The 24,928-nt window shown below is 47.7% G+C and overlaps 1 protein-coding gene across 1 annotated transcript in view; it reads right to left on the bottom strand.

Annotated features, from left to right (window-relative positions):
- The window catches only part of AQR (aquarius intron-binding spliceosomal factor), a 151,906-nt gene that overhangs the window by 90,430 nt on the left and 36,548 nt on the right, over positions 1-24,928 (bottom strand). Inside the window, exon 15 of the mRNA XM_069732514.1 lies at positions 331-451. Within this exon, the coding sequence (XP_069588615.1) occupies positions 331-451 (121 nt within the window). The remainder of the gene's footprint in view (positions 1-330; positions 452-24,928) is intronic.

Below are 24,928 nucleotides of genomic sequence, written 5' to 3'. Positions count from 1 at the left end.
GTGGTGGCACTGGGAGAGCTGCAGCGACAAGGTGGATTTAGGGAGTTCTTCACTCTCTCGTCTGTTGCTTAGAAAAAATGTAACACGGCAATTGTCCTAACCAATATCAGCTGCAGTAAGCGGTTGTATGTAATGCATGAACTTGGTAGCTGAAGTGTTAAAGTGTTAAGTGCTGGAAGTGCTAGAAGTCACATCCGTGTAAGCTGCTCCGAGCAGCATGGCTAACACACAGATTACATTTCAAAGCTGGAGATATATTGGTGGATTTTGTGCTATTAGAGCTTATTACAGCAACGAAAATGAGGCTTGAATATCAGTTTACGGCCTCACCTTCCCCAGAATAGTACTCCGTGGGCACAATGTTCTCATCCCATATGATCTTCTCTGTGGGATACAAGGGCATCTGGTTCAGCTGCTGGATTTGGGAGATCCGTCGCTCGTGACGGGATACCTGGACAATGGGAAGACAGAACAGGGTTATGCCAGAGCTCGGTACATGGTATTGTCTGCAGGACAGCACCATTCACCATTCTTAAAGACCTATGGATTGAAGTTGTATGGTCAAAATCTTTCTTACTGGCTATCTTTTACTTTCACTGGGTCCTAAGGGTCTTTTTTCAAATAAAATTTAGTGAAGTTGTCCTGTGTGTTGACTGGTATGGGGAAACAACCTTTCAGCACATCAGCCACTTTCATATTCGTCTTTCATCACCGCCTTGCAAGTGGAAAAAAAATTGAGAAATGCTATGATTTAAAAATATATATTTTTAAAGGAAGTCTGTCACCAGATTTTTTGCTACCTTGTGTGAAAGCTGCATTAACCAGAGACTCTGGTGAATCTCCTGCTGATATAAAAGTGATTTTTATCAAAGCTACAGCAAGCAGCCCACTAAGTGGCATCACTGGTATCAGGGTCTCTGCCACTACATCAAGCTCCTCTCAGATTACAGAGGAAAAAACTGCTGACAGATTGTCTTCAAGGTCTTCACAGTGGAGGATACATCTATATACATAATTGTCTAAGGGTCACTTCCGTCTGTCTGTCCTTCTGTCACGGTTATTCGTTCGCTGATTGGTCTCGGCAGCTGCCTGTCATGGCTGCCGTGACCAATTAGCGACGGCCACAATCCGATTAGTCCCTCCCCTACTCCCCTGCACTCACTGCCCGGCGCACGCTCCATAATCCCCTCCACTCACTGCTCACACAGGGTTAATGGCAGCGGTAACGGCCCGCGGTGTAACGCGCTCCGTTACCGCTGCTATTAACCCTGTGTGTCCCCAACTATTTACTATTGATACTGCCTATGCAGCATCAATAGTAAAAATATGTTATGTAAAAAATAATGATATATATATAAAAAAAAACTGCTATACTCACCATCTGCCGCCTTTCCCGCTCCTTGCCACGCTCCCCGGACCGCTCCATTGCAAGCGGCAGCTTCCGCTCCCGTCCCAGCGCTGGTGTGCGACAAGGACCTGTCGTGACGTCACGGTCATGTGTCCGCGACATCATCATAGGTCCTGCGCACACCAGCCCTGGGACTGCAAGCTGCCGCTTGCAATGGCGCGGTCCCGGGAGCGTGGCGAGGAGCGAGAAAGGCAGCGGATGGTAAGTATAGCAGGACTTCCAACGGGCCTTCGGAAGGTGAGTATATGTTTATTTTTTTTCTTAAGTCTCTATACTACGTGGCTCTGTGCTGGCCAATATACTACGTGACTGGGCAATATACTACGTGGTGGGCAATATACTACTTGGCTCTGCTATATACTGTGTGACTGGCCAATATACTATGTGGCTGGACAATATACTACGTGGCTGGGCAATATACTATGTAGCTGGGCAATATAATACGTGGCTCTGCTATATACTACGTGACTGGGCAATATACCGTACTACGTGGGCTGTGCTATATACTATGTGGCTGGGCAATACGTCACTGGGCAATATACTACGTGGCTGGGCAATATACTACGTGGCTGGGCAATATACTACGTAGATATGCATATTCTAGACTACCCGATGCGTTAGAATCGGGCCACCATCTAGTTATATGATATTTTACTAGTTGCATATCGAAGTGACAAAGAGAGATTTTTGGTTCTTACCGTAAAATCTCTTTCTTGGAGCCTTCATTTGGGGACACAGGTAATCATGGGTGTATGCTGCTGTTGCTAGGAGGCTGACACTATACAAATAAAGAAAAGTAACTCCTCCCTGGCAGTATACACCCTCCGACAGGCACCAGGCAACTCAGTTGGTGCAAAAGCAGTAATAGGAACAAGTATAAACAACTCAACCTATGTACCAACCCACAACAACGGCACATTGGCCAATACGGTACAACTTAAAGGGAGGGTGCTGTGTCCCCCACTGAAGGCTCCAAGAAAAAGATTTTACGGTAAGAATCAAAAATCCCTCTTTCTTTCTCGCTTCATTGGGGGACACAGGTAACCATGGGACGTCCAAAAGCAGTCCCCAGGGCGGGATAATAAGAATAGAGAACTAGGTCAGCCAGTGCGAAACCGCCGCCTGCAGGATCTTCCTACCCAGGCCTGCATCCGCAGAAGTCTGAGTGTGCACCTTGTTGATCTTCCTACCCAGGCCTGCATCCGCAGAAGCCTGAGAGTGTACCTTGTAGAATTTCACAAAGGTGTGGATGGACGACCAAGTTGCGGCCTTGCAAACCTGCGAGGCCGTAGCTTGGTGACGAACTGCCCAAGAAGCTCCCACAGCCTGGGTAGAGTGAGCCCTCACCCCCAGGGCTGTTTGTCTTGAACACATTATGCCTCTAGGACCGCCAAACGGATCCACCGAGCAATTGTGGACTTGGAGGCGGGGAGCCCCTTCTGACGACCTTCCGAGACAAACAGAGGGTCGGACAGACGAAAAGGAGCAGTTCTGACAAGGTAGACTCGGATAGCCCTGACCACATCCAAATTGTGGAGAGGCTTCTCCAAAGGATGAACTGGGGAAGGGCACAAACAAGGAAGGACGAGGTCTTCATTGATGTGAAAAGCCGAAACCACCTTTGGCAAAAAAGGTGGGAAAGGCCGAAGGACAACTTTGTCCTGATGAAGGACCAGAAAGAGAGAACGACAGGACAACTCCGCTAACTCAGAAAGTCTCTTGATCGAGGTGATGGCGACCAAAAAAGCTACTTTCCAGGAAAGAAGCGAAAAAGATGTCTCGAATCGGTTCAAAAGGCATACACTGGAGGGTGCCGAGCACAAGGTTGAGGTCCCAAGGAGCTACCGGATGGTGGGAAGGAGGTGCAACATGAGCAACCCCCTGAAGGAAGGTTCTCACCTGGGGGAGAGAAGCAATGTCTCTTTGAAAGAGAATCGACAAGGCAGAAACCTGACCTTTTAACGTGCTCTTATCATGTGGTTTGTATGACACGTTGAGAAAAACCTGCGTCCTTCAGGATCGCGGCCTCAATGGCCATACAATTAAATTCAGAGACCGAGATCTTCGGGTGGAAGAGGGGACCCTGCGATAGAAGATCCGGATGGTCTAGGAGCCTCCAAAGTACGTTCGATCACATGATCACTAGCTCCGTGTACCAGGGGCCAATCTGGAGCTACTAAGAGAACAGGAACCCCCTCTGATTTTATCTTCTTTACGACCCTTGAAAGTAAGGGGAGAGGCGGGAACAGGTAAGGCATCTGAAACTGGGCCCACGAGATCACGAGAGCGTCGCAGCCGACGGCCCTCGGATCCCGGGATCTGGGTAAGTACTGGGGAACCTTGTGGTTTGCTCGGGAGGCCATTAGGTCGACGTCCGGCACGCCCCACCTTTGGCGAATGTGGTTGATGACAGCGCAGAGAAGAGCACACAACTGACATGAGCCCCTGACGGCAGAGAAAATCGGCTTCCCGATTGTCCACCCAGGGATGTGGACAGATGATATGAAGGGAATGTGGTTCTCTGCCCACCGCAGAATTTTTTGTCACCTCTGTATGACCTGCTTGTTGCGAGTCCCTCCCTGATGGTTTATGTAAGCCACAGCTGTGGCGTTGTCCGACTGAATGCGGACTGGTTTTCCTGAGAGGGCTGCCAGTGGAGGAGGGCTAGAAAAATAGCCCTGATTTCCAAGAGATTGATTGGGAGGCGAGCATCCTGAGCAGTCCAGCGCCCGTGGGCTGAGAGGTGGAGAAAGACCGCACCCCACCCCTGGAGACTGGCATCGATGGAGATGACCTGCCAGTGGAGGGGGAGAAATAATGTCCCACGCAGAATGGAAGTCCACCAAGTGAGAGACTGTCTCACATCGAGAGGGAGGCGAACTGGGCGGTCTAAGGAGAGTGGATTCCTGTGCCAAACTGACAGAAGGGCCAGCTGGAGAGGGCAAGAATGGAACAGAGCATAAGGGACCGCTTCCATGGAAGCGACCATCTTGCCCACAACCCTCATGCCGAGCCATAGAGGTAGAGGGGTAGGACGCCTTAGGGCTTTGATGCCCCTCCGAAGAGAGAGGTATTTCTTCTTTGGGAGGAAGACCTGAGCTTGAATAGTGTCGAACTCCATTGGCCAGTAATGCTAGACACTGGGTCGGAATCAAGGTGGACCCTTGTTCGATGATTATCCAACCGAGGCGGGTTAACGTGTCCAGAGTGATCTGGAGACTGTGACCGCAGTCGCGGCGAGACGGACCCTTTACAGGGATATCATCGAGATAGGAGATTCTTGTAATCCCCTTCGACCGAAGGATGGCCATGACCGCCGCCATTACCTTCGGAAAGACTCTGAGGGCGGACGCCAAGCTGAAAGGAAGAGCCGTGAATTAGAAATGTTGGTCCTGGATCGCGACATGAAGGAACCTCTGATGCTGAACACAAATTGGAATGTGCAGATACGCAGCCCGAATGTGTACAGAGCACAGAAATTCTCCCGGTTCCATGGAGGCGATCACCGAGAGCAAGGACTCCATCTTGAAGTGCCGAATCCGGAGTTGGCAGTTCAACCCTTTGAGGTCCAAAATTGGGCGAAGAGAGCCGTCTTTTTTCGGAACTACAAATAGTAGTAGAGTAAAAACCGGAAAACCGCTGGTTGGAAGGTACTGGGACGATTACCCCTAAGGCCAGAAGGGAATCGACCGCCTGAAAAAGCCCTGGGACCTGGGAGGGCTGTTTGGGTGGGCGGGAGAGGAAAAAACGTCTTCCTGGGGGCGCCGAAAATTCTATTTTCTAACCTGATGTGATAATCTCCCTAACCCAGGTGTCGTCGACCAGAAGCCTGCCTCTCACCCTGGAAAGATTTCCAGGTGGGGGTGACCTGTCATTTGGAAGAAAATCTGTGGTTGCGAGAACAGGAAGAGTTGGAGGAGCGGCCTTTAGCTCTCCAGTGAGGGGTAGGCCTGAAAGAAAGCTTCCTTCGGTCGCTTTGAGTGGAAGACCGGTCATGCTGAGGCACCACCTGAGGAGGCGAAGGAGTGAAAGGGATGAAAGGAATGGGGTCCCTTCTATTGAAGGGACGCCTAGGCCTAGATTGCGGAAGGAAAGTGCTCTTACCGCCCGTGGCGTCCGAGATCATTTGGTCTAGCTGCGCTCCAAAGAGCCTGGATCCTTGGAAAGGCAAACCTGTGAGGGATTTTTTGGAAGCGGATCTGCGTTCCATGCCTTCAGCCAGAGGACATGGCGAATGTAGACAATAATGCTGCTTGCCCTTGCAGAGCAAGCAGCCGCATCCAGAGAAGCATTCAGAAGGTACTTTCCAGCCAGTGAAATCTGATCTGCTAAATCCGCTAGCTCCTGTGCGGGAGCCGAAGCTACAATGCTTCTGCGTGGGGTTTTGGCCCAGGCTGATACCGCTTTCGCCACCCAGGTAGAGGTGAAATTGGGGCAGAGAGAAGTACCAGATGTGAGGATAATGTATAATATAAGTTTTAGTTTCTCTTGCCAGCACATATAGGGCGGGCGTTGACCCCCCTTCCCTCTGTGTTTTGCTTTCTGGAATGTGTGTGTAGAAGAGGTTTTATTGCTCTAGCTGTAAATTCCAGGGTCCGGGCAATTGTGCTGATGCAGGCTCAAATCTCCCTCCAGCTAGAACTGGTATACAATTTCTCTAAAGACAGGAAGTTCTTTGTTCTAATATTGTAAGATATTGGGTCACCGGTTTAGGCTAGGAAAATAATAAGTCCATGTTGCGAATCTCCATCGGCGGATCTGTCAGCCACTGTAAGCGCGAGCCTCTGATTCCAACAGGTACAGAGTATGGATTTCTCCTGAACTGAGTGTCCCAACTAGCCCGAATTAGATGAATGAGGGGTGTGCTGTGATTCTGACACGTTCTGGAGCGGAGATACAAGCATTATAAAACTTTGTGTTAAATTTGGTAAGTTTGAGGAGAGGGGAGGGTCTGAGGAAACCAACCCTTTTAGTGATGTCACCAGGCTGAGCTATAAGTTTTATGCAAGGCACCCAGCGGGCAGTCTTACCTGAGGAGCCCTTACTGCTAGCCCTGATGAACTGGGATATTTGGGAACTCCGCCGACTAGCCAGGTTGCCTGCAATGTCCTGAACACATGTAAGTGTTAATTTCTCATTTAACCCGTTATTTTTATAATTACCTTGTACATATTTTCAATTGTCTCTTTTGTAACATCCTTGTAATATTTTTTATAAACACTGCCTTATCTTTCGGAGTAAAATATCTAAATTACTAGTTTCGTTCTTCCTGCTCTAAAACGTACCCTAAGTATTCTGAAGGGAATTACGCTACTGTTTTGGGTTAGCTTCGGACCCGTATAATCGAAGCTGTGGCAGTATACCTTGTTCTGTGCCTTTGGGAGTCGTTGTAGCGACGGCTGCGTTGATAATTATTGTTCCTGCCTGAGTGGGAGTAGTTATATCGCCTCGCTGCAGCGTGCCCAATAGCCAGTACATAGCAGGGAGCCTTTCTGGCGACCAATTACCCTACGTGCAGTACCTAATCTGACCTGAGGGTAAGGGGGCGCCAGAGAGCTGCAAATTCAAGCGGAACTGTAAATCGGGATATACATAAATCCCAGCAGTTCGTGGTATATTGAAGAGCAGTGGGATAACTAAAATAAGCCCCTGCTGTAAACTAAGAGGTCAATAGCCTTGTGTGTGTTTTCATCACATTGTAGCAGTGGAGGGATAACGAAGATAAGCCCCACTGCACATGTGATAGCCGTCTGTTGGCCTAAAATCACCCTGATCCGTGACGTAGGGGTGACGGTCACGGTGTGAATCGTGACACCAGAAGCTTCAAAAGCTGATTTAGTTAGAGCCACAATTTGTCTGTCCGTGGGGTCCTTTAGAGACACCGCGTCAGGAATGGACAGTGCTGTCTGGGAGGATAATCTAGACACAGGTGGATCTACCTTAGGAGATTCGGACCATATGCTAACAAGGTCAGCAGCAAACGGGTATAAAATGTGTAAACGTTTCCTCCCTGGAAAACGTTTACCAGGGTGTTCGCAGTGTCTAGACGTAGTGTTATCAAATTCCTTATGATTGGGAAAAACTCTAGAAGGACGCTTCATCCGTTTGAAAGAAACGGAGATGTCCTGAGACGCTGCCTCCTCCTCCTTAAGCTCAAGCGTTTGAATAATGGTTGAGATAAGGCTGTCAACCATATCCTGCGTTGCGGAAGCCTGATCTGCATCTGAGTCCGAATCCGACTGAGAGGATACATCTGACCAGACGTCCGCCTGCGAAGAGGGGGAACGGGTAGAGAACGGTTTTCCGGCTGACGCAGTTGGATCCGGAGAAGTGGGTGAAGAACTAGATAGAAAACGCTTTCTGGTTCTTTTCTCAAGTCTGCCATTGTGAGGGTCTTGGACATGTGCGAACGAATCGCTGTGAGAAGCGTTCGTGGCACTGGTGGCAGTAGTTAGCAGTGGAATACGTTCTAGTACCTGAAGCAGGGACTGAGACACTTTAGTCAGGTCGGAGACCGACTGAGACATTGCAACATCTCACTCCGGGGGAGTGCACTCATCCCGAGCATTAGGGGCATCCTGAGAGACGGACATGATGGAGGAACTGTCGCGATGCACAGGAGGCAGCTGGCCGGGAAAGCGCAGGCTGCGAGCGTCTGCCCGTGCAGAGAACGCGCCAAACAGTGGGGCGTGGCCGCTGAAGAGAAACCAATCGCCCGATTGGCCAGCAGGGAAAAGGGGGTGTGGCCCGCCGGAGCGCGGTCAATACCAGTGATGGGCTGCAAGCGAGGTTGTCCAGAGCTGGGGACGAGGACGAAGAAGGGGAGCGGCCTCCCGGGGCAGAGACTTGCCGGAAAGGAATATGGTGGAAAAAGCGCGTGAGGAAATAAGCGCGAGATTTAAATAAAAGAGCGCCCGATGGCCCCCGAACCCCCTAACCCGGTGACGGAACGTCCGTGCAGCAGCGAGTGCTGTTGGATAATAAGGTTAATTGCCCCTGCATGGAGATTGCGACAATGCGGGGATAGGGGCTGCTGTTGCTTGAAGATCTACCTGAAGATGAGGAACGCATCAGGATCCCTTGATGGCAGAAAGAGTCCTGGGAAATGTGGTCCTCCTTCCCGCGCTATATCAACTGGCGCAGAAAATGGCGTCAACCCCTTAAAAGGGGGGAGGTCACCGCAGGCGACCACCGTCTTCCTCTCAGCCCACTCCGATGAGAGGGATGAGGGGGGGAAAAAGGCAAGGACTGGCCAACGAAAGTCAACATGAACACCCCAGGGAGACATGAAACAAAGTCCTGTCAGCCTCCTAGCGACAGCAGCATACACCCATGGTTACCCGTATCCCCCAATGAAGCGAGAAAGAAAACCTATTCTGTTCACTGATAACATTTTTATTTTGTAAATGGAGTGATATAAACTTTTATATTTGGTCGGGTTTGAAACAGGTCTGTGTGTGCATTTTTATTTTTTTGTATTTTTCTGGGCTACAAAGAAACTGGCTCACATGAGGACCGCCCCAGGAAAGGAAGACCAAGAGTCACCTCTGCTTCTTCGGATAAGTTTAAATAGATACAGAAAGGACAGGCTAACGGAGCGCCAAGCTGGCGGTCAGGGGAGATGTTGATTGAGAAAGGTCCAATGCAGCTCCTGCCGGGTGCCTCAGGAGAGGAATAAACAGTGAGTTGCAAAATACTCCAGTCACATGGAAGCGCACAAGACACAGATGAAAGGATTAAAAGTTTCTTTGTTTATTGAAATCCACAACGCGTTTCGACGGAACAGCTCCGTCTTCATCAGGTGGCAGTACTGCAACTCTCTTCGGATAAGTTTATCTGAGTCACCAGCATCAGAAATCGCAGGTTAACAGCAGCTCAGATTAGAGACCAGGTCAATGCCACACAGAGTTCTAGGAGCAGACAGATTTCTACAACAACTGTTAGGCTGGGATCACACACAGCGAGATACGGCCGAGTCTTGCAGGTTAAAAACAAGCTCTGGCACCGGCACTCCAGAGCGGAGCGTGCGGCCGCACACCAATATATGGAGCTGCACGCTCCGCTCCAGAGTGCCGGTGCCAGAGCTTGTTTTTAACCTGCGAGACTCGGCCGTATCTCGCTGTAGTGTGACTCCAGCCTTAAGAGGAGACTTTGTGCAGCAGGCCTTCATGGTAAAATAGCTGCTAGGAAACCACTGCTAACAAGCAGAAGAAACTTGTTTGGGCTAAAGAACACAAGGAATGGACATTAGACCAGTGGAAATCTGTGCTTTGGTCTGATGAGTCCAAATTTGAGATCTTTGGTTCCAACCACCGTGTCTGTGTGCGACGCAGAAAAGGTGAATGGATGGACTCTACATGCATGGTTCCCTCCGTGAAGCATGGAGGAGGAGGTGTGGGGGTGCTTTGCTGGTGACACTGTTGGGGATTTATTTAAAATTGAAGGCATACTGAACCAGCATGGCTACCACAGCATCTTGCAGCGGCATGCTATTCCTTCCGATTTGCGTTTAGTTGGACCATCATTTATTTTTCAACAGGACAATGACCCCAAACACACACACACACACACACACACACACCGTGTATAAGCCGAGATTTTCAGCCCTTTTTCTAGGCTAAAAGTTAGCCTCTCGGCTTATACTCGAGTCATTGTCCCAGAGGGTTGGCGGAAAGGGGGAGCAGCAGGAGTGGTGGCTGTCACATCGTACTCACCTGCTCCCGGCATGGCCTCTGCACTTCCCTGCTTCTCCGATGGTCTCCGGTGCCCGCAGCTCTTCCTGTGTTCAGCGGTCACGTGGTACCGCGCATTAAAATAGTGAATATGGACGCGACTCCACTCCCATAGGCGTGGAGCGCATATTCATTACTTTAATGAGCGGTAACACGTGACCGCTGAACACAGCTATTTTACCATGAAGGCCTGCTGCACAAAGTCTCCTCTTAACAGTTGTTGTAGAGATGTGCCTGCTGCTAGAACTCTGTGTGGCATTGACCTGGTCTTTAATCTGAGCTGCTGTTAACCTGCGATTTCTGAGGCTGGTGATTTGGACAAACCTATCCTCAGAAGCAGAGGTGACTCTTCGTCTTCCTTTCCTGGGGTGGTCCTCATGTGAGCCAGTTTCTTTGTAGCGCTTGATGGTTTTTGCCACTGCACTTAGGGACACTTTCAAAATTTTCCCAATTTTTCAGACTGACTGACTTTCATTTCTCAAAGTAATGATGGCCACTTGTTATTCTTTACTTAGAATTTGTACTATGGCAAGAAAAAAAGCAACTAACAGTCTATTCAGTAGGACTATCAGCTGTGTATCCACCAGACTTCTGCAAAACACAACTGATGGTCCCAACCCCATTTATAAGGCAAGAAATCCCACGTATTAAACCTGACAGGGCACACCTGTTACGTGAAAACCATTCCTGGTGACAACCTCTTGAAGCTTATCAAGAGAATGCCAAGAGAGTGCAAGCAGTCATTTAAGCAAAAGGCGACTACTTTGAAGAACCTAGAATATAAGACATAATTTCAGTTGTTTCACACTTTTTTGTTAAATTATATAATTCCACATGTGTTAATTCATAATTTTGATGCCTTCAGCGTGAATGTACAATTTTCATAGTCATGAACATACAGAAAAATCTTTAAATGAGAAGGTGTGTTCAAACTTTTGGTCTGTACTGTATATATATGTCTACTATATAATTGTCAAAGGGTCACTTCCGTCTGTCTGTCTTTCTGTCTGTCACGGATGTTCATTGGTCGCGGCCTCTGTCTGTCATGGAAATCCAAGTCGCTGATTGGTCGTGGCAAAACGCCCACGACCATTGCCACGACCAATCAGCGACGGGCACAGTCCGCCGGCAACATGGCCGCTCTTCCCCCCCCCCGCAGTCAGTGCCCGCTCCATACTGCACTCCAGTCAGCCCTCACACAGGGTTAATGGCAACGTTAATGGACCGCGTTATGCCGCGGTGTAACGCACTCCATTAACGCAGCTATTAACCCCGTGTGACCAACTTTTTACTATTGATGATGCGTATGCAGCATCAATAGTAAAAAGATCTAATGTTACAAATAATAATAATAATAATAAAAAAACGTTATTCTCACCCTCCGACGTGGGCGGTGTCCTCGGCAGTGCAAGCGGCAGGCTCCGGTGCCAAGTATGCTATGCGAGAAGGACCTTCCATGACGTCATGGTCATGTGACCGCGACGTCATCACAGGTCCTGCGCTCATTCCAACCCTGTGACCGGAAGCTGCCGCGTGCACCGCACACAGCCGCCAGGACTACAAGGGGCCCCTCAGAAGGTGAGTATATGTTTATTTTTTATTAAGTCTTTTTTAATCTGTTATATACGTGTCTGGGCAATATACTACGTGACTGGGCAATATACTACGTGTCTGTGCTGTATACTACATGGCTCTGTGCCGTATACTACGTGGCTGGGCAATATACTACGTGACTGGGCAATATACTACGTGACTGGGCAATATACTACGTGACTGGGCAATATACTACGTGACTGGGCAATATACTACGTGACTGGGCAATATACTACGTGGGCTGTGCAATATACTACGTGTACATGCATATTCTAGAATACCCAATGCGTTAAAATCGGGCCACCATCTAGTATGTATGTATGTATGTGTGGCACCCCTAGGGGTATTTGCCACAAAAATAGTTACTGACAGTAAATGCAAATACTAAAATAGCAAGACTGCACTACCACCTCCGGCCAGAAGGGGGAGCTCCAGAGACTCCCCTTGATCCATTCTGGTCTGAGAGAAGAACTGGCAGTTGGGCTAAGGAGCTGAAAGTGAGAGGTCATACAGTTGATCTCTAACAGCCCTGTGACTGTTACCAGGCCTAAATCACCGGCCTGAGGAGAAGAGGGATAGAGAAAAAGGACATTGTGAGAACCGGGTAGCATTAATCACTACCCAGAACAGGCGCAAAGACGGATACCGGATCCGTGGCTGTATTCATTACATATAATACAGCAACCGGAAAAACGTGAGGTGATATCAGCTTCACTAGGGTCGGACGCAGCAACAGACACAGAGTTCAGCGGTACTCCTGGAGGGGGTTAGCCGATAAAAGGACTCGGGTTGCCCGTCGAACCAGGACCCGGAGGGGACAGATTGGGCCGGCAGCCAGTTCACATACAGCAGCAGGGCCACACAGATATTGCGTACAATAAGAGGCGAAGACCCCGGCAGGGTCAAAGTAACTCAGAGTTCCCATACAGACTCCGGTGACAGGACTGGTTGTAAATCCTTTTTTGTTAAAGTAAACTGGTTAAACGTTTCAGTGCCTCAGTCTTTCATTTGGACAATAGCCATCTATCCAGGATTGGGATCATCACCGCTGGGAGAACCTGCTGCTGATCAAGTAAGTGCCTGTTCCCTCACGATACCCTTTACACTGTGCATTGCCTGAGGCCACAGCACCGGGTCAAGCCACCCGTGACACCCCCCTCAATAGACAGACCCCATTGGTCCGGTGCTGGGTACCCCGGTCTCTCGGGCGTCACAATTGGCGTCACGAACAGGATAGAGCCAGCCCATATACCGGGTATTGTGTGCCGTGATTGGAGCCCAAAACTGTGAAAACTTGGATGAAAAATCTTGAAAATTGACTTTATTAAAGAAAAATCCATTCCCCATTGAAAACTATTAAAAGTGACTTTTCCCCATTGGTTATAATGGAGTAAAGATGGCCGCCATCCCCTGAGGTAATCACTTCATAACCGTTAGGCACGAGACTGTTAATTGAGCTACGCCATCACCTGAGCCCCAGTCTAACTGAAAAACTTCAGAATCCACCATTACAGAGCGCGGTGGGTGGGAGCAGCAGGGGGCGTGTCATTGTGGGCGGCACCAAGCTGAGCGCTCTGACGTCAGAGCAAGGGGAAAACCAATCCTGCTGCACAGCGGAACGAATCTACACTATCCCGACGGAAGCGGAGGACCGGAAGGGTCCGGATTAACTAAGGGGGCACAGTATGTCGCAGCACGGAGACGCCGCATCACGGAGACGCCGCAGCACCCGGCGACGCTAATGCAGCTGAAAGACAGAGTGTCAATAGAGAGTCCGGTAGCGCAGCGGTGCAAGGAGTGGCGCCCATCATGCCGGTGCTGACCCCGGGTGGCCCATGGCTTCCAATGTATGAAGGTGAGCCTAATACCCTTGACGATTTCAGAGAAAAGATGCTGGCCCATTTTGACATGTTCCCTGTGGGTGAAGTTCAGCGTGTTAGTCTCCTGATGATGCAGTTAAGTGGCCATGCTAAGCGAGAAGTCACAGCATGGGCAGCTGATCTAAAAGGCACTGTTGAACGCATATTTGCTGGATTAAAAGCTACATTTGAAAACCACTGCCAGCAGCAAAGCTAAAGTACGATTCTTTAATTGCAAACAAAAAGTTAATGAGGGCGTGAGAGACTTTGCCTTAAACCTGCAGGAAGCCCTTAAATCACTTACACTGGCTGAACCCATTTTTAACACCGGAGCGGATAAACTGCTAAGAGATCAATTTATTGAGGGACTCTACACCCCTTCTCACCGGGGGCATGTGAGCATGCTTGTTTTTAAGAACCCTGAATTGACATTTGCCCAATTAAAGGAGAGCGTTATACGTCTCCAGCTGGCAGAGGCACCTCGGGATCAGGATCCTGCGCAACTCATGGCAGAGGCTCCTCAACAACATGGAGTACCAGTGACATCAGCTATGTCCGGGGCCATTGCTAAGCCCCTGGGGCCCAGTACTAATGAGGCTCTTCAACTAAAGCTTGACTCTTTAACTGATGTTGTTGCTTCAATGGCTAAAACCATGCAGGAGATGAGAGGACCCAAGATGGAGTTGTCAAACCGTAGAGAAGGTGTTCCATGGATGAGACCCCGGAGATACCCGACATGGAGAGGACGACCCCGCGACCGCTACCAACCGGATGGACAGCCCATTTGCCGCCGTTGCCAGCAGCCAGGCCACTTTGCACGAGATTGTGATTTAAACGGGAATCCCCTGGGAATGCGGGCCGCTTCGCAGGAATGAACTTTCAAGGCCCAACACCCTGGCACGACAGGTACATCGGAGGACGACCCATTATCCCTATCGTGCTGGACGGAATGCCCCTCAACGCTTTGCTGGACACAGGTTCCCAGATTTCATCTATACCGTATATCCTTTATAAGAGGTACTGGGCTGATGCAGATATTGATAAAGGGCCCTCTGATGTTGAACTAGATATATGGGCCAGTAATGGTAAGTTGGTACCGAAACTAGGATTCAGGGAGATGACCATAAAGATTGGTAAAGTAGAATTGAAGAAACAGGGTATAATTGTTGTTGATGTTGACCGGCGGAACTGTGAACCAACTGTATTGATAGGAATGAATGTGTTAGAGAACTGCTTTTCCGAAGTCATTTCTGTCTTACAGCAAATTGCTGAAACTGCCCAATCCTGCCAGCAGAGAGTTCTCCAGAGGGAAATAAAAGTATTGATGTTAAGGCAACAGGTAGAAGTTGCAGGTGGAGAAATCGGCAGTGTGAGGGTAAGCGATTCAACGTCTATTGTAATCCCACCAAAAACAGAAATGCTGGTATGGTGTAGAGCAGCCATTGGTACTAAGGGACGAGATTATCAAGCCTTAATAGAACCAGTGTACACCGACAGCAGGCCCACTATACTCACAGCACGAGGGATAGTCGAGGTACACCGGGGACGAGTGCCGGTACGACTTTTGAACTGTGGAGAGGAAGAGGTCACTTTGCCAAGGTATGCTACAATGGCAAAGCTATATACTGTTGACAACAATGCCATCACAACCATTGAGCCCTTAGAACCAACCTGTCAGGTGGAAGGCAATGGCTCAGATGGAGAAATGGAGGATTGGTGCCAACAGCTACACGTGGGCATAAATTCAACACCTACCCATCAAAAACAAGGGGTGTATAGGCTAGTGACGGAATATGAACAAGTCTTCAGTAAACACCCATTGGACTTCGGACGGATAGAAGGGGTAGAACACACAATCCCCACCAGTGACCATCCCCCAATAAAAGAAAGATATAGACCCATACCGCCCGCTCACTATCAATGTGCAAAAGATATGCTGAGGGAGATGAAACAGGCCGGGGTAATAGACAGCTGTAGCCCCTGGGCGGCCCCTCTAGTGATTGTCAAAAAAAAGGACGGAACCATGAGAATGTGCGTAGACTACCGGAAGATTAATAACATCACCAATAAAGACGCCTACCCCTTGCCTAGGATAGAAGAGTCCTTAACTGCTTTGAAATCTGCTAATTATTTTTCCACCTTAGACTTAACAAGCGGGTATTGGCAAGTCCCTGTGGCTGAGCGAGATAAGGAAAAGACGGCATTCACCACACCAATGGGTCTATGTGAATTTAATCGCATGCCGTTCGGACTCTGCAACGCATCCGGTACCTTCCAGCGGCTGATGGAATGCTGCCTCGGACACAAGAACTTCGAGACCGTCCTCCTGTACCTAGATGATGTGATCAAAGACTCAAAGACTTACGAACAACACTTAATAGACCTGGCAGAAGTGTTCGAAGCCTTATCCAGGTATGGCATGAAAGTCAAGCCATCCAAATGTCACCTTCTCAAGCCAAAGGTACAGTACCTGGGACACATCGTGAGTTCGGAGGGAGTAGCACCAGATCCCGAGAAAATAAGCGCCATAAGGGATTGGCCAAGACCTACCAGCGCAAAAGAAGTGAGACAATTCCTGGGATTGGTGGGTTACTATCGCAGATTTATAAAAGGATTTACCAAGTTGGCAGCACCCTTGCAAGACACCTTGGTAGGGCAGACGAAGAAACCTTCAAATTGAAACCCTCCTTTTCAGTGGAACGACGAAAGGGAAGATTCCTTTGAACAACTAAAGAAGGCACTAACCGGAGAAGAGGTTCTGGCATACCCAGATTACCATCAACCTTTCATCCTCTACACCGATGCCAGTAATGTGGGACTAGGAGCGGTGCTGTCACAAAAGCAAGAAGGTCGGGAGAAAGTCATCGCCTTTGCAAGTAGAAAGCTCCGGCCTACTGAAAGAAATTCAGAAAATTACAGCTCCTTCAAATTGGAACTACTGGCAGTAGTTTGGGCTGTGACTGAACGTTTCAAACACTATCTGGCCGCTGCAGAATTTATTGTCTATACTGACAACAATCCGTTGACCCACCTGGACACAGCCAAATTAGGTGCGTTAGAACAGCGATGGATAGCCCGGTTATCTAATTACAACTTCAAGATCAAGTATCGAGCAGGTCGCAAGAATGGAAATGCCGATGCCCTATCCCGGATGCCACACTTGAGAGATGTAGAAGAAGAAACGGGGGAGCTTGAAGAAATTGAACTACCAGCCTTCCATCATCCCAAGGCAAAACATCATCAGTCAAGTACCTATCAGAAACAACAAGAGGTGAATTTAAATCCGTTAGCACACCATAGATGGGCTGACACCCAAGACAGCAATCCGGCTGTGAAGTTGGTGAAGGAACTGTTAACTGAGCAAAGTGCATATCCCGATGAGGATGCCCCAGAAGAGACGCATCAACTCTGGAAAGAGAGAGGCAAAATGTTCCTGTATCAAGGGAAGCTCTGTAGAAGGTACACCAATCCGAAAACACATGAATTGGTTTGGCAGATTATCGTGCCTAAACAAGATGTCAAGATGGTCCTCGAAGCTTACCATAATGGTGCTGGTCACTTCGGTTGGAAAAAGTTAGAAGTACTTCTAAGAGAAAGATTTTATTGGGTCGGGATGAGAAAATCAATCGAACAGTGGTGCAGAAATTGTGGCCCGTGCAACCTCAGAAGAAACGATCAAAAGAACCAAAGAGCCCCACTGCAGCCCATAATCACCAAACAACCACTTGAATTTGTAGCCATGGACCACGTGAAGTTGACACCAAGCCGGTCTGGCTATGTCTATGCCTTGACCATCGTGGACCATTATTCACGCTTCTTGGTAGTAGTACCCGTAAAAGATCTGACAGCAAAAACAGCAGCCAAAGCATTCCAAACGTACTTTTGTAGACCCCATGGATATCCGGAACAGGTTCTCACCGACCAAGGTACAGCCTTTGAATCAGAGATCTTCAGAGAATTCTGCAATATGTATGGTTGCAAAAAGATCCGTACGACGGCCTATCATCCACAAACAAACGGCTTATGCGAGAAGATGAACCATATTGTAATAGAACTACTAAAGACTTTACCTGAGGCAGAAAGGAATCAATGGCCAGAGAAATTGCCTGACTTGGTGGATCTGTATAATCATGTCCCGGTGAGTTCCACCAATTGCACCCCAGCTTACCTTATGCGTGCAAGACCCGGCCAATTACCAATCGATCTAGAAATGGGAATTCTGAAACCAGACGCAGAAGTCCAAGACTCCAATTGGGATATCATACGGCAAAAGCAGTATCGCCAAGTGCAAGAGAGTGTGGAAAGAAGCCTTCAGCAAACTAGAGAAAGACAAGAGCGAACTTTCAACCAGAATGCTCTAGCGACCCCATTAAGACCGGGTGACCAAGTGCTCAAGAGAAATCGTCGAACCAATAAACTGGACAATCAGTGGGAAGCCGTACCCTACACAGTTTTACCAACAAGAGTGGATAATCCTAAAATGTGTCTCATTAGCAAAAACGGAGGCTTAACATCTGTACTAGTGTCAAGAGACAATCTTAAATTATGTCCGGAAGCATTGAAAGAGCCAGACATTGTCCAGCCAGAACCAGAAGTTATTCAACCCATACAGGTTCAACCAGTAAAGGAAAAAGAAGAGGAAGTGTATCACACCTGTATAGGAGACTTTCCCAAAACCCTACTAACATACCATGGTGCAGTAGTGGTTCCCATGGTGGCCTTTTACCCAACACCGAACCCAATACCAGAAGTCCCAAGACAGGAAGAGGCTGACCCCGTACTACAGGAGGTTCCAGGTCAGGAAGAACAGATTCCTGGTCAGAGTAATCCCATTCACGGTGGACTTGCCAACTCCATAGTCGTGGAATTATCTTTAGCAGAGCGGGCAGATACTACCTCCGCAGTAGACTGTAGTACACCACATGAAGAGACACCGCTATTACGTAGATCACAGCGTAGTACCCAGGGTCAATTACCGGCCAGGTATGCAGATTACCAACTATAAAGCTCATAATGTGAATTGTATATATGTTATGCTGTCTATAGTTAAACAGAAAATGTAGTCTAGTCATTGTTATCAGTCTGCAACGTTTAAGCCCAGTGCCTACAGAGACTTGTCTGTATGAACTTCTTGCATATTCTTGAACTTTTTATCAGCCCGGAGGCACTAAATCAAAGCTTCCGAAAGACTGCTTTTTGAACTTTGCTTTTTGCTCTTTTTGAACTTTCTTTAGACTTTATATTGATAACTCCGTTGGAAAAATGGAACTAAATTTCTGGACACTAAGTACAGTGCCTTTCCTAATACCTTCAAGGATAGAACTGTATTAATGGACGCTATTTGAAGTGACTTTTTACAGAACTATATTTTTGTTTCCTTGAGTGGTTTTTGTAACTTTTCATTTTTAAGACTCTGTACATATTAATTGTTATTTCAAAATGTTATTGTCCCACAGTCCCGGAGTACTGTTCTTAACTAAGGGGGAATGTGGCACCCCTAGGGGTATTTGCCACAAAAATAGTTACTGACAGTAAATGCAAATACTAAAATAGCAAGACTGCACTACCACCTCCGGCCAGAAGGGGGAGCTCCAGAGACTCCCCTTGATCCATTCTGGTCTGAGAGAAGAACTGGCAGTTGGGCTAAGGAGCTGAAAGTGAGAGGTCATACAGTTGAATCTCTAACAGCCCTGTGACTGTTACCAGGCCTAAATCACCGGCCTGAGGAGAAGAGGGATAGAGAAAAAGGACATTGTGAGAACCGGGTAGCATTAATCACTACCCAGAACAGGCGCAAAGACGGATACCGGATCCGTGGCTGTATTCATTACATATAATACAGCAACCGGAAAAACGTGAGGTGATATCAGCTTCACTAGGGTCGGACGCAGCAACAGACACAGAGTTCAGCGGTACTCCTGGAGGGGGTTAGCCGATAAAAGGACTCGGGTTGCCCGTCGAACCAGGACCCGGAGGGGACAGATTGGGCCGGCAGCCAGTTCACATACAGCAGCAGGGCCACACAGATATTGCGTACAATAAGAGGCGAAGACCCCGGCAGGGTCAAAGTAACTCAGAGTTCCCATACAGACTCCGGTGACAGGACTGGTTGTAAATCCTTTTTTGTTAAAGTAAACTGGTTAAACGTTTCAGTGCCTCAGTCTTTCATTTGGACAATAGCCATCTATCCAGGATTGGGATCATCACCGCTGGGAGAACCTGCTGCTGATCAAGTAAGTGCCTGTTCCCTCACGATACCCTTTACACTGTGCATTGCCTGAGGCCACAGCACCGGGTCAAGCCACCCGTGACACCCCCCTCAAGAGACAGACCCCATTGGTCCGGTGCTGGGTACCCCGGTCTCTTGGGCGTCACATATGTATATCTATATATATAATTGCCTAAGGGTTTTTCCGTCTGTCTGTCTGTCTGTCTGTCTGTCTGTCCTGGAAATCCCGCGTCTCTGATTGGTCGAGGCCGCCAGGCCTCGACCAATCAGCGACGATAATGTCATAAAGGACGTAGACATCCCGCGTCTGATTGGTCGAGGTCGCCAGGCCTCGACCAATCAGCAACGGGAACAGCGATGATGATGTCATAAAGGACGTAGAAATCCCACGTTTCTGATTCAGCGATGGGCACAGTATCGACGTAGATGTCAAAATGGTTGCCTCGACCAATCAGCGACGGGCACAGTCTGCCGCGAATTCTGGAATCATCATTGTCCATATACTACGGGGACGTGCATATTCTAGAATACCCGATGCGTTAGAATCGGGCCACCATCTATATATATATATATATATATATATATATATATATATATATATATATATATATATATATATATATATATATATATATCTATAATTGCCTAAGGGTTTTTCCGTCTGTCTGTCTGTCCTGGAAATCTCGCGTCTCTGATTGGTTGAGGCCGCCAGGCCTCGACCAATCAGCGACGGGCACAGCATCGACGTAGAAATCCCACGTCTCTGATTGGTCGAGGCCACCAGGCCTCGACCAATCAGCGACGGGCACAGCGACGATGATGTCATAAAGGACGTAGACATCCTGCGTCTCTGATTGGTCGAGGCCGCTAGGCCTCGACCAATCAGCAACGGGCACAGCGACGATGATGTCATAAAGGACATAGAAATCCCACGTTTCCCTCCTATCTTATACATTTTAAAAATTACAAAACTGGACAGATACAAAAGATTGGGCACCCTGCATGGTTAGTACCTAGTATCTCCCCTCTTTGAAAGTACCGTAGCTTGTAAACGCTTTTTTGTAGACAGACAAGAGTCTTTCAATTCTTGTTTGAGGGATTTTCATCCATTTTTCCTTGGAAAATTCTTCCGGTTCTGAGTGACTCCTGGGTCGTCTTGCATCCTCTGCTATTTTGAGGTCTAGCCACATATTTTCAATGATGTTCAGATCAGGGTACTGTGAGGTCCATTGTCAAAACCTTCAGCTTGCACTTTTTGAATTTGTCTATGTTGTTTATTGAGGATTTTGACCTGTGTTTAGGATCATTATCCATTTGTAGAAGCCATCCTTTTTTCAACCTCATTTTTTTTTACCGATGGTGTTATGTTTGTATCAAGAATTTGTTGAAATCTCATTGAATCCATTCTTCCATCTACCCGTGAAATGTTTCCCGTGCCACTGGCTGCAACACAGTCCCAAAGCATGATTGATCCACCCCCGTGCTTAAGGCCATGTTCACACGTTGCGTCCTGTCCCTGCGGGTTTTCCCGCAGCGGATTTAATAAATCTGCAGGGAAAACCCGCTGCGGTTATCCCTGCAGATTTATCACGTTTTGTCCTGCGGGTTCCGCTGCGGGATTTTACTCCTACTATTGATGCTGCATATTCAGCAATATGCAGCATCAATAGTAATGTTAAAAATAATAAAATCATGATATACTCACCCTCTGATGTCCCGATCTTCTCGGCGCTGCAGGCGGCGGTCCGGTTCCAAAGATGCTGTGCGAGAAGGACCTTCGTGACGTCACGGTCATGTGACCGCGACGTCACCGCAGGCCCTGCTCGCACAGCAACCCAGACCGGACGGCTGCGTGCAGCGCTGAGACTTCAGAGGTGAGTATAACATTATTTTTTATTTTAATTCTTTTTTTTTACCCACAAATATGGTTCCCGGGGCCTGGAGGAGAGTCTCCTCTCCTCCACCCCGGGTATAACCCGCACATTATCCGCTTACTTCCCTCATGGTGGGCACAGCCCCATGCGGGAAATAAGCGGATCAATGCATTTCTATGGGTGCAGAATCGCTGCGATTCTGCACAAAGAAGTGACATGCTGCGGGTTTTTAACCGCTGCGTTTCTGCTCAGTTTTTCCCGCAGCATGTGCACAGCGGTTTGCAGTTTCCATTGGTTTACATGTAAATGTAAACGCAATGGAAACTGCAGCGGACCCGCAGCGGCAAAATCGCTGCGGTTCCGCGGTAAAAACCGCAACGTGTGAACATGGCCTAATGGTGGGCAAGATGCTCTCTCCTGAAATTCTGTGCCTTTTTTTCTCCACACATACCTTTGATAACTCTGGCCAAAGAGTTCTATTTTAACGTCATCGGTCCACAGGACTTGTTTCCAAAATGCATCAGGCTTGTTTAGATGTTCTTTTGCATACTTCGGATGCTGAATGTTATGTTGAGGACGCAGAAGAAGTTTTCTTATGATGACTCTTCCATGAAGGCCATATTTGTGCAGGTGCCTCTGAACAGTAGAACAATGTATCACAACTCCAGAGTCTGCTAAATCTTTCTGAATGTCTTTTGCAGTAAAGTGGGGGTTCTGAATTGCCTCTCTAGCAATGCAACAAGCAGCCAAGAAATTTTGCTTGGTCTACAGGCCTTACCTTGAAGCACCACTGTTCCTGTTAACTGCCATTTCTTAATTACACTGAGGAAAGGGCAACATGAAAACACTTTGCTTTCTTCTTATAGCCTACTCCTGCTTTGTGGGCCTCCACCATTTTCATTTTCAGAGTGCTAGGCAGCTGCTTAGTAGAACCCATTGCTGCTGTTTTTTCGGCATAAGGTTAGAGGCGGCTGGGTTTTTATGAAGCTGGGAAATTTGCATCACTTGTCCTTTCCTAACGATGATAGTGAACAAGCCATAACCCCACAGGCTAATTAAGGTCAAAGTTATCTGAGCACACAAATCTCCAAGGGTGCCTACACTTTAGCATCGGTCTATTTTATTTTTTGTAATTTTTAAAAAAGATAATATCTAAAAAAAATGACTATCTATATTTTTTTTCCCCTACCATACCAAGGAAATGTGTCATCTTTAACTTTAGGCCTTATAAAGATCTTTTCATGTTCAACTTGCTTAGGCTACTTTCACACTTCTGTCTTTTGTCCTCCGTCACAATCCGTCGTTATGGGCAAAAAACGGATCTTGCAAATGTGCTTGCAGGATGCGTTTTTTGCCCATACACTTGTATTACCGACGGATCGTGACGGATGGGCACACGTCGCATCCGTCGTATTTTGGCGGACGCAACGCACAAAAAATATTCAATGTAACTTTTTTTTGTGCGACGTGTCCGCCATTTTCGACCGCGCATGTGCGGCCGAAACTCCGCCCCCTCCTCCCCGGACTGCATCCGCTGCCCACATCTTGCAGTTATTTCACAACGTCCGTCGGTACGTCGGCCCGACGCATTGCGAGGGGCCCGTACCGACAGAAATGTGAAAGTAGCCTTAACTGTTCTTACTCCGACGTGGTTGTTAGTCACTCACAGTTCTCAGTACTTCTTTCTCAAAACGCATTGTACTTCTGCTCACATGTGAATGCAGGATGGATTGACAGCTAGCGGACAATTTAAAAGCTACAGTAAAGAACAAATACCGAGATACAGTAAATGATGAAAAAAGAAAGTCCTGCCAAAAAAAAAAAAACTGTCTAGAACAGGGGTCTCAAACTGTATTCCTGGAGGGCCGCAAACCGTGCGTGTCTTCAAGATTTCCTTAGCATTGCACAAGGTGCTAGAATCATCTGTGTAGGTGATTAAATTATCACCTGTGCAATACAAGGAAATCCGGAAAACATGACCTGTTTGCAGCCCTCGAGGAATGCAGTTTGAGAGCTCTGGTCTAGAATATGCCATGACTGTCCTGAAAACAAGGTACAGTTAACCCCTATGTTGGTCTGACGGGGAGTTTGCAGCTCTTTTCTGTCTTGATGCTCCTCTTAGCTGATTTATGATCACAGTGAAGTTGAATGTGAAGAGAAATAAAAGTCGAAGGGTGCATCATTCTTAATTAAACCCATTTGCAAAAATGATTTATAGCCTCAAAAACAAACATACACTTAATGGATTTAAGTTGTTTTTTTTTAAATACCGAAATATCATTAATCCTCAAATAAAAAAAGCAATATGACTAGAAGCTATGAGTAATTCCACAACCTTCCTCTTGCCAAATCTAATGTTTTAGTCACTGTGGGGATTCATTGATGAATGCATACAAATATCCTCTGGGTCTTCTGCTTTTGAGAAGACTGCTTTGGCATAGCTCATTAACCCCTTCACCCCGGGCCATTTTCAATTTTCAGTTCTTGTTTTTTGCTTTCCTTCTTCCAAGAGCCACAACTTTTTTTTTTTCCGGTCAATATGGCCATATGAGAGAGCTCTTGCTTTTTGTGGCATGAGTTGTACTTTTAAATGACACCATAGATTTTACCATATAGTGTACTGGAAAACTGAAAAAAATTCCAAGTGCGGTGAAATTGCAAAAAAAAGTGCAATTCTACAATTATTTGTTGTTTTTTTAAAATTTTTACTTACCATGTTCAATATATGGTAAAACTGACCAGGAAATATTATTCTTCAGGTCAGTACAAGTATGCAGATACCAAACATGTGTAGTTTAACCCCTTCACGACATGCGCTTTACCAATACGGCGCATGTCGTGTCTCCCTCTTTGATGTGGGCTCCGGTGCTGAGCCCGCATCAAAGCCGGGATATGTCAGCTGTTTTGTACAGCTGAAATGTGCGCGCAATAGCTGCAGGTGGAATCGCGATGCACCCGCCGCTATTAACTATTTAAATGCCGCTGTCAAACGCTGACAGCGGCATTTCCTACTGCTTCCGGCCATCGGACCGGAAATGCGCGCATCGCTGACCCCCGTCATGTGATCGAGGGTCAGAAATGTGTCGGCATGACAACCAGAAGTCTCCTTGAGTCCTCTATGGTTGTTGATGCCGGATTGCTGTGAGCGCCACCCTGTGGTCAGCGCTCATAGCAATGCAGGAATTCAGCTACATAGGATCGATCTGAGCATAGCGCTTAAGTAGCTGAGCTGA

The sequence above is a fragment of the Ranitomeya imitator genome, chromosome 1, assembly GCF_032444005.1.
Source record: "Ranitomeya imitator isolate aRanImi1 chromosome 1, aRanImi1.pri, whole genome shotgun sequence".
Classification (NCBI taxonomy): domain Eukaryota; kingdom Metazoa; phylum Chordata; class Amphibia; order Anura; family Dendrobatidae; genus Ranitomeya; species Ranitomeya imitator.
Note: the sequence above shows the minus strand (reverse complement) of the source record. Positions and strands in the feature narration are given on the sequence as shown.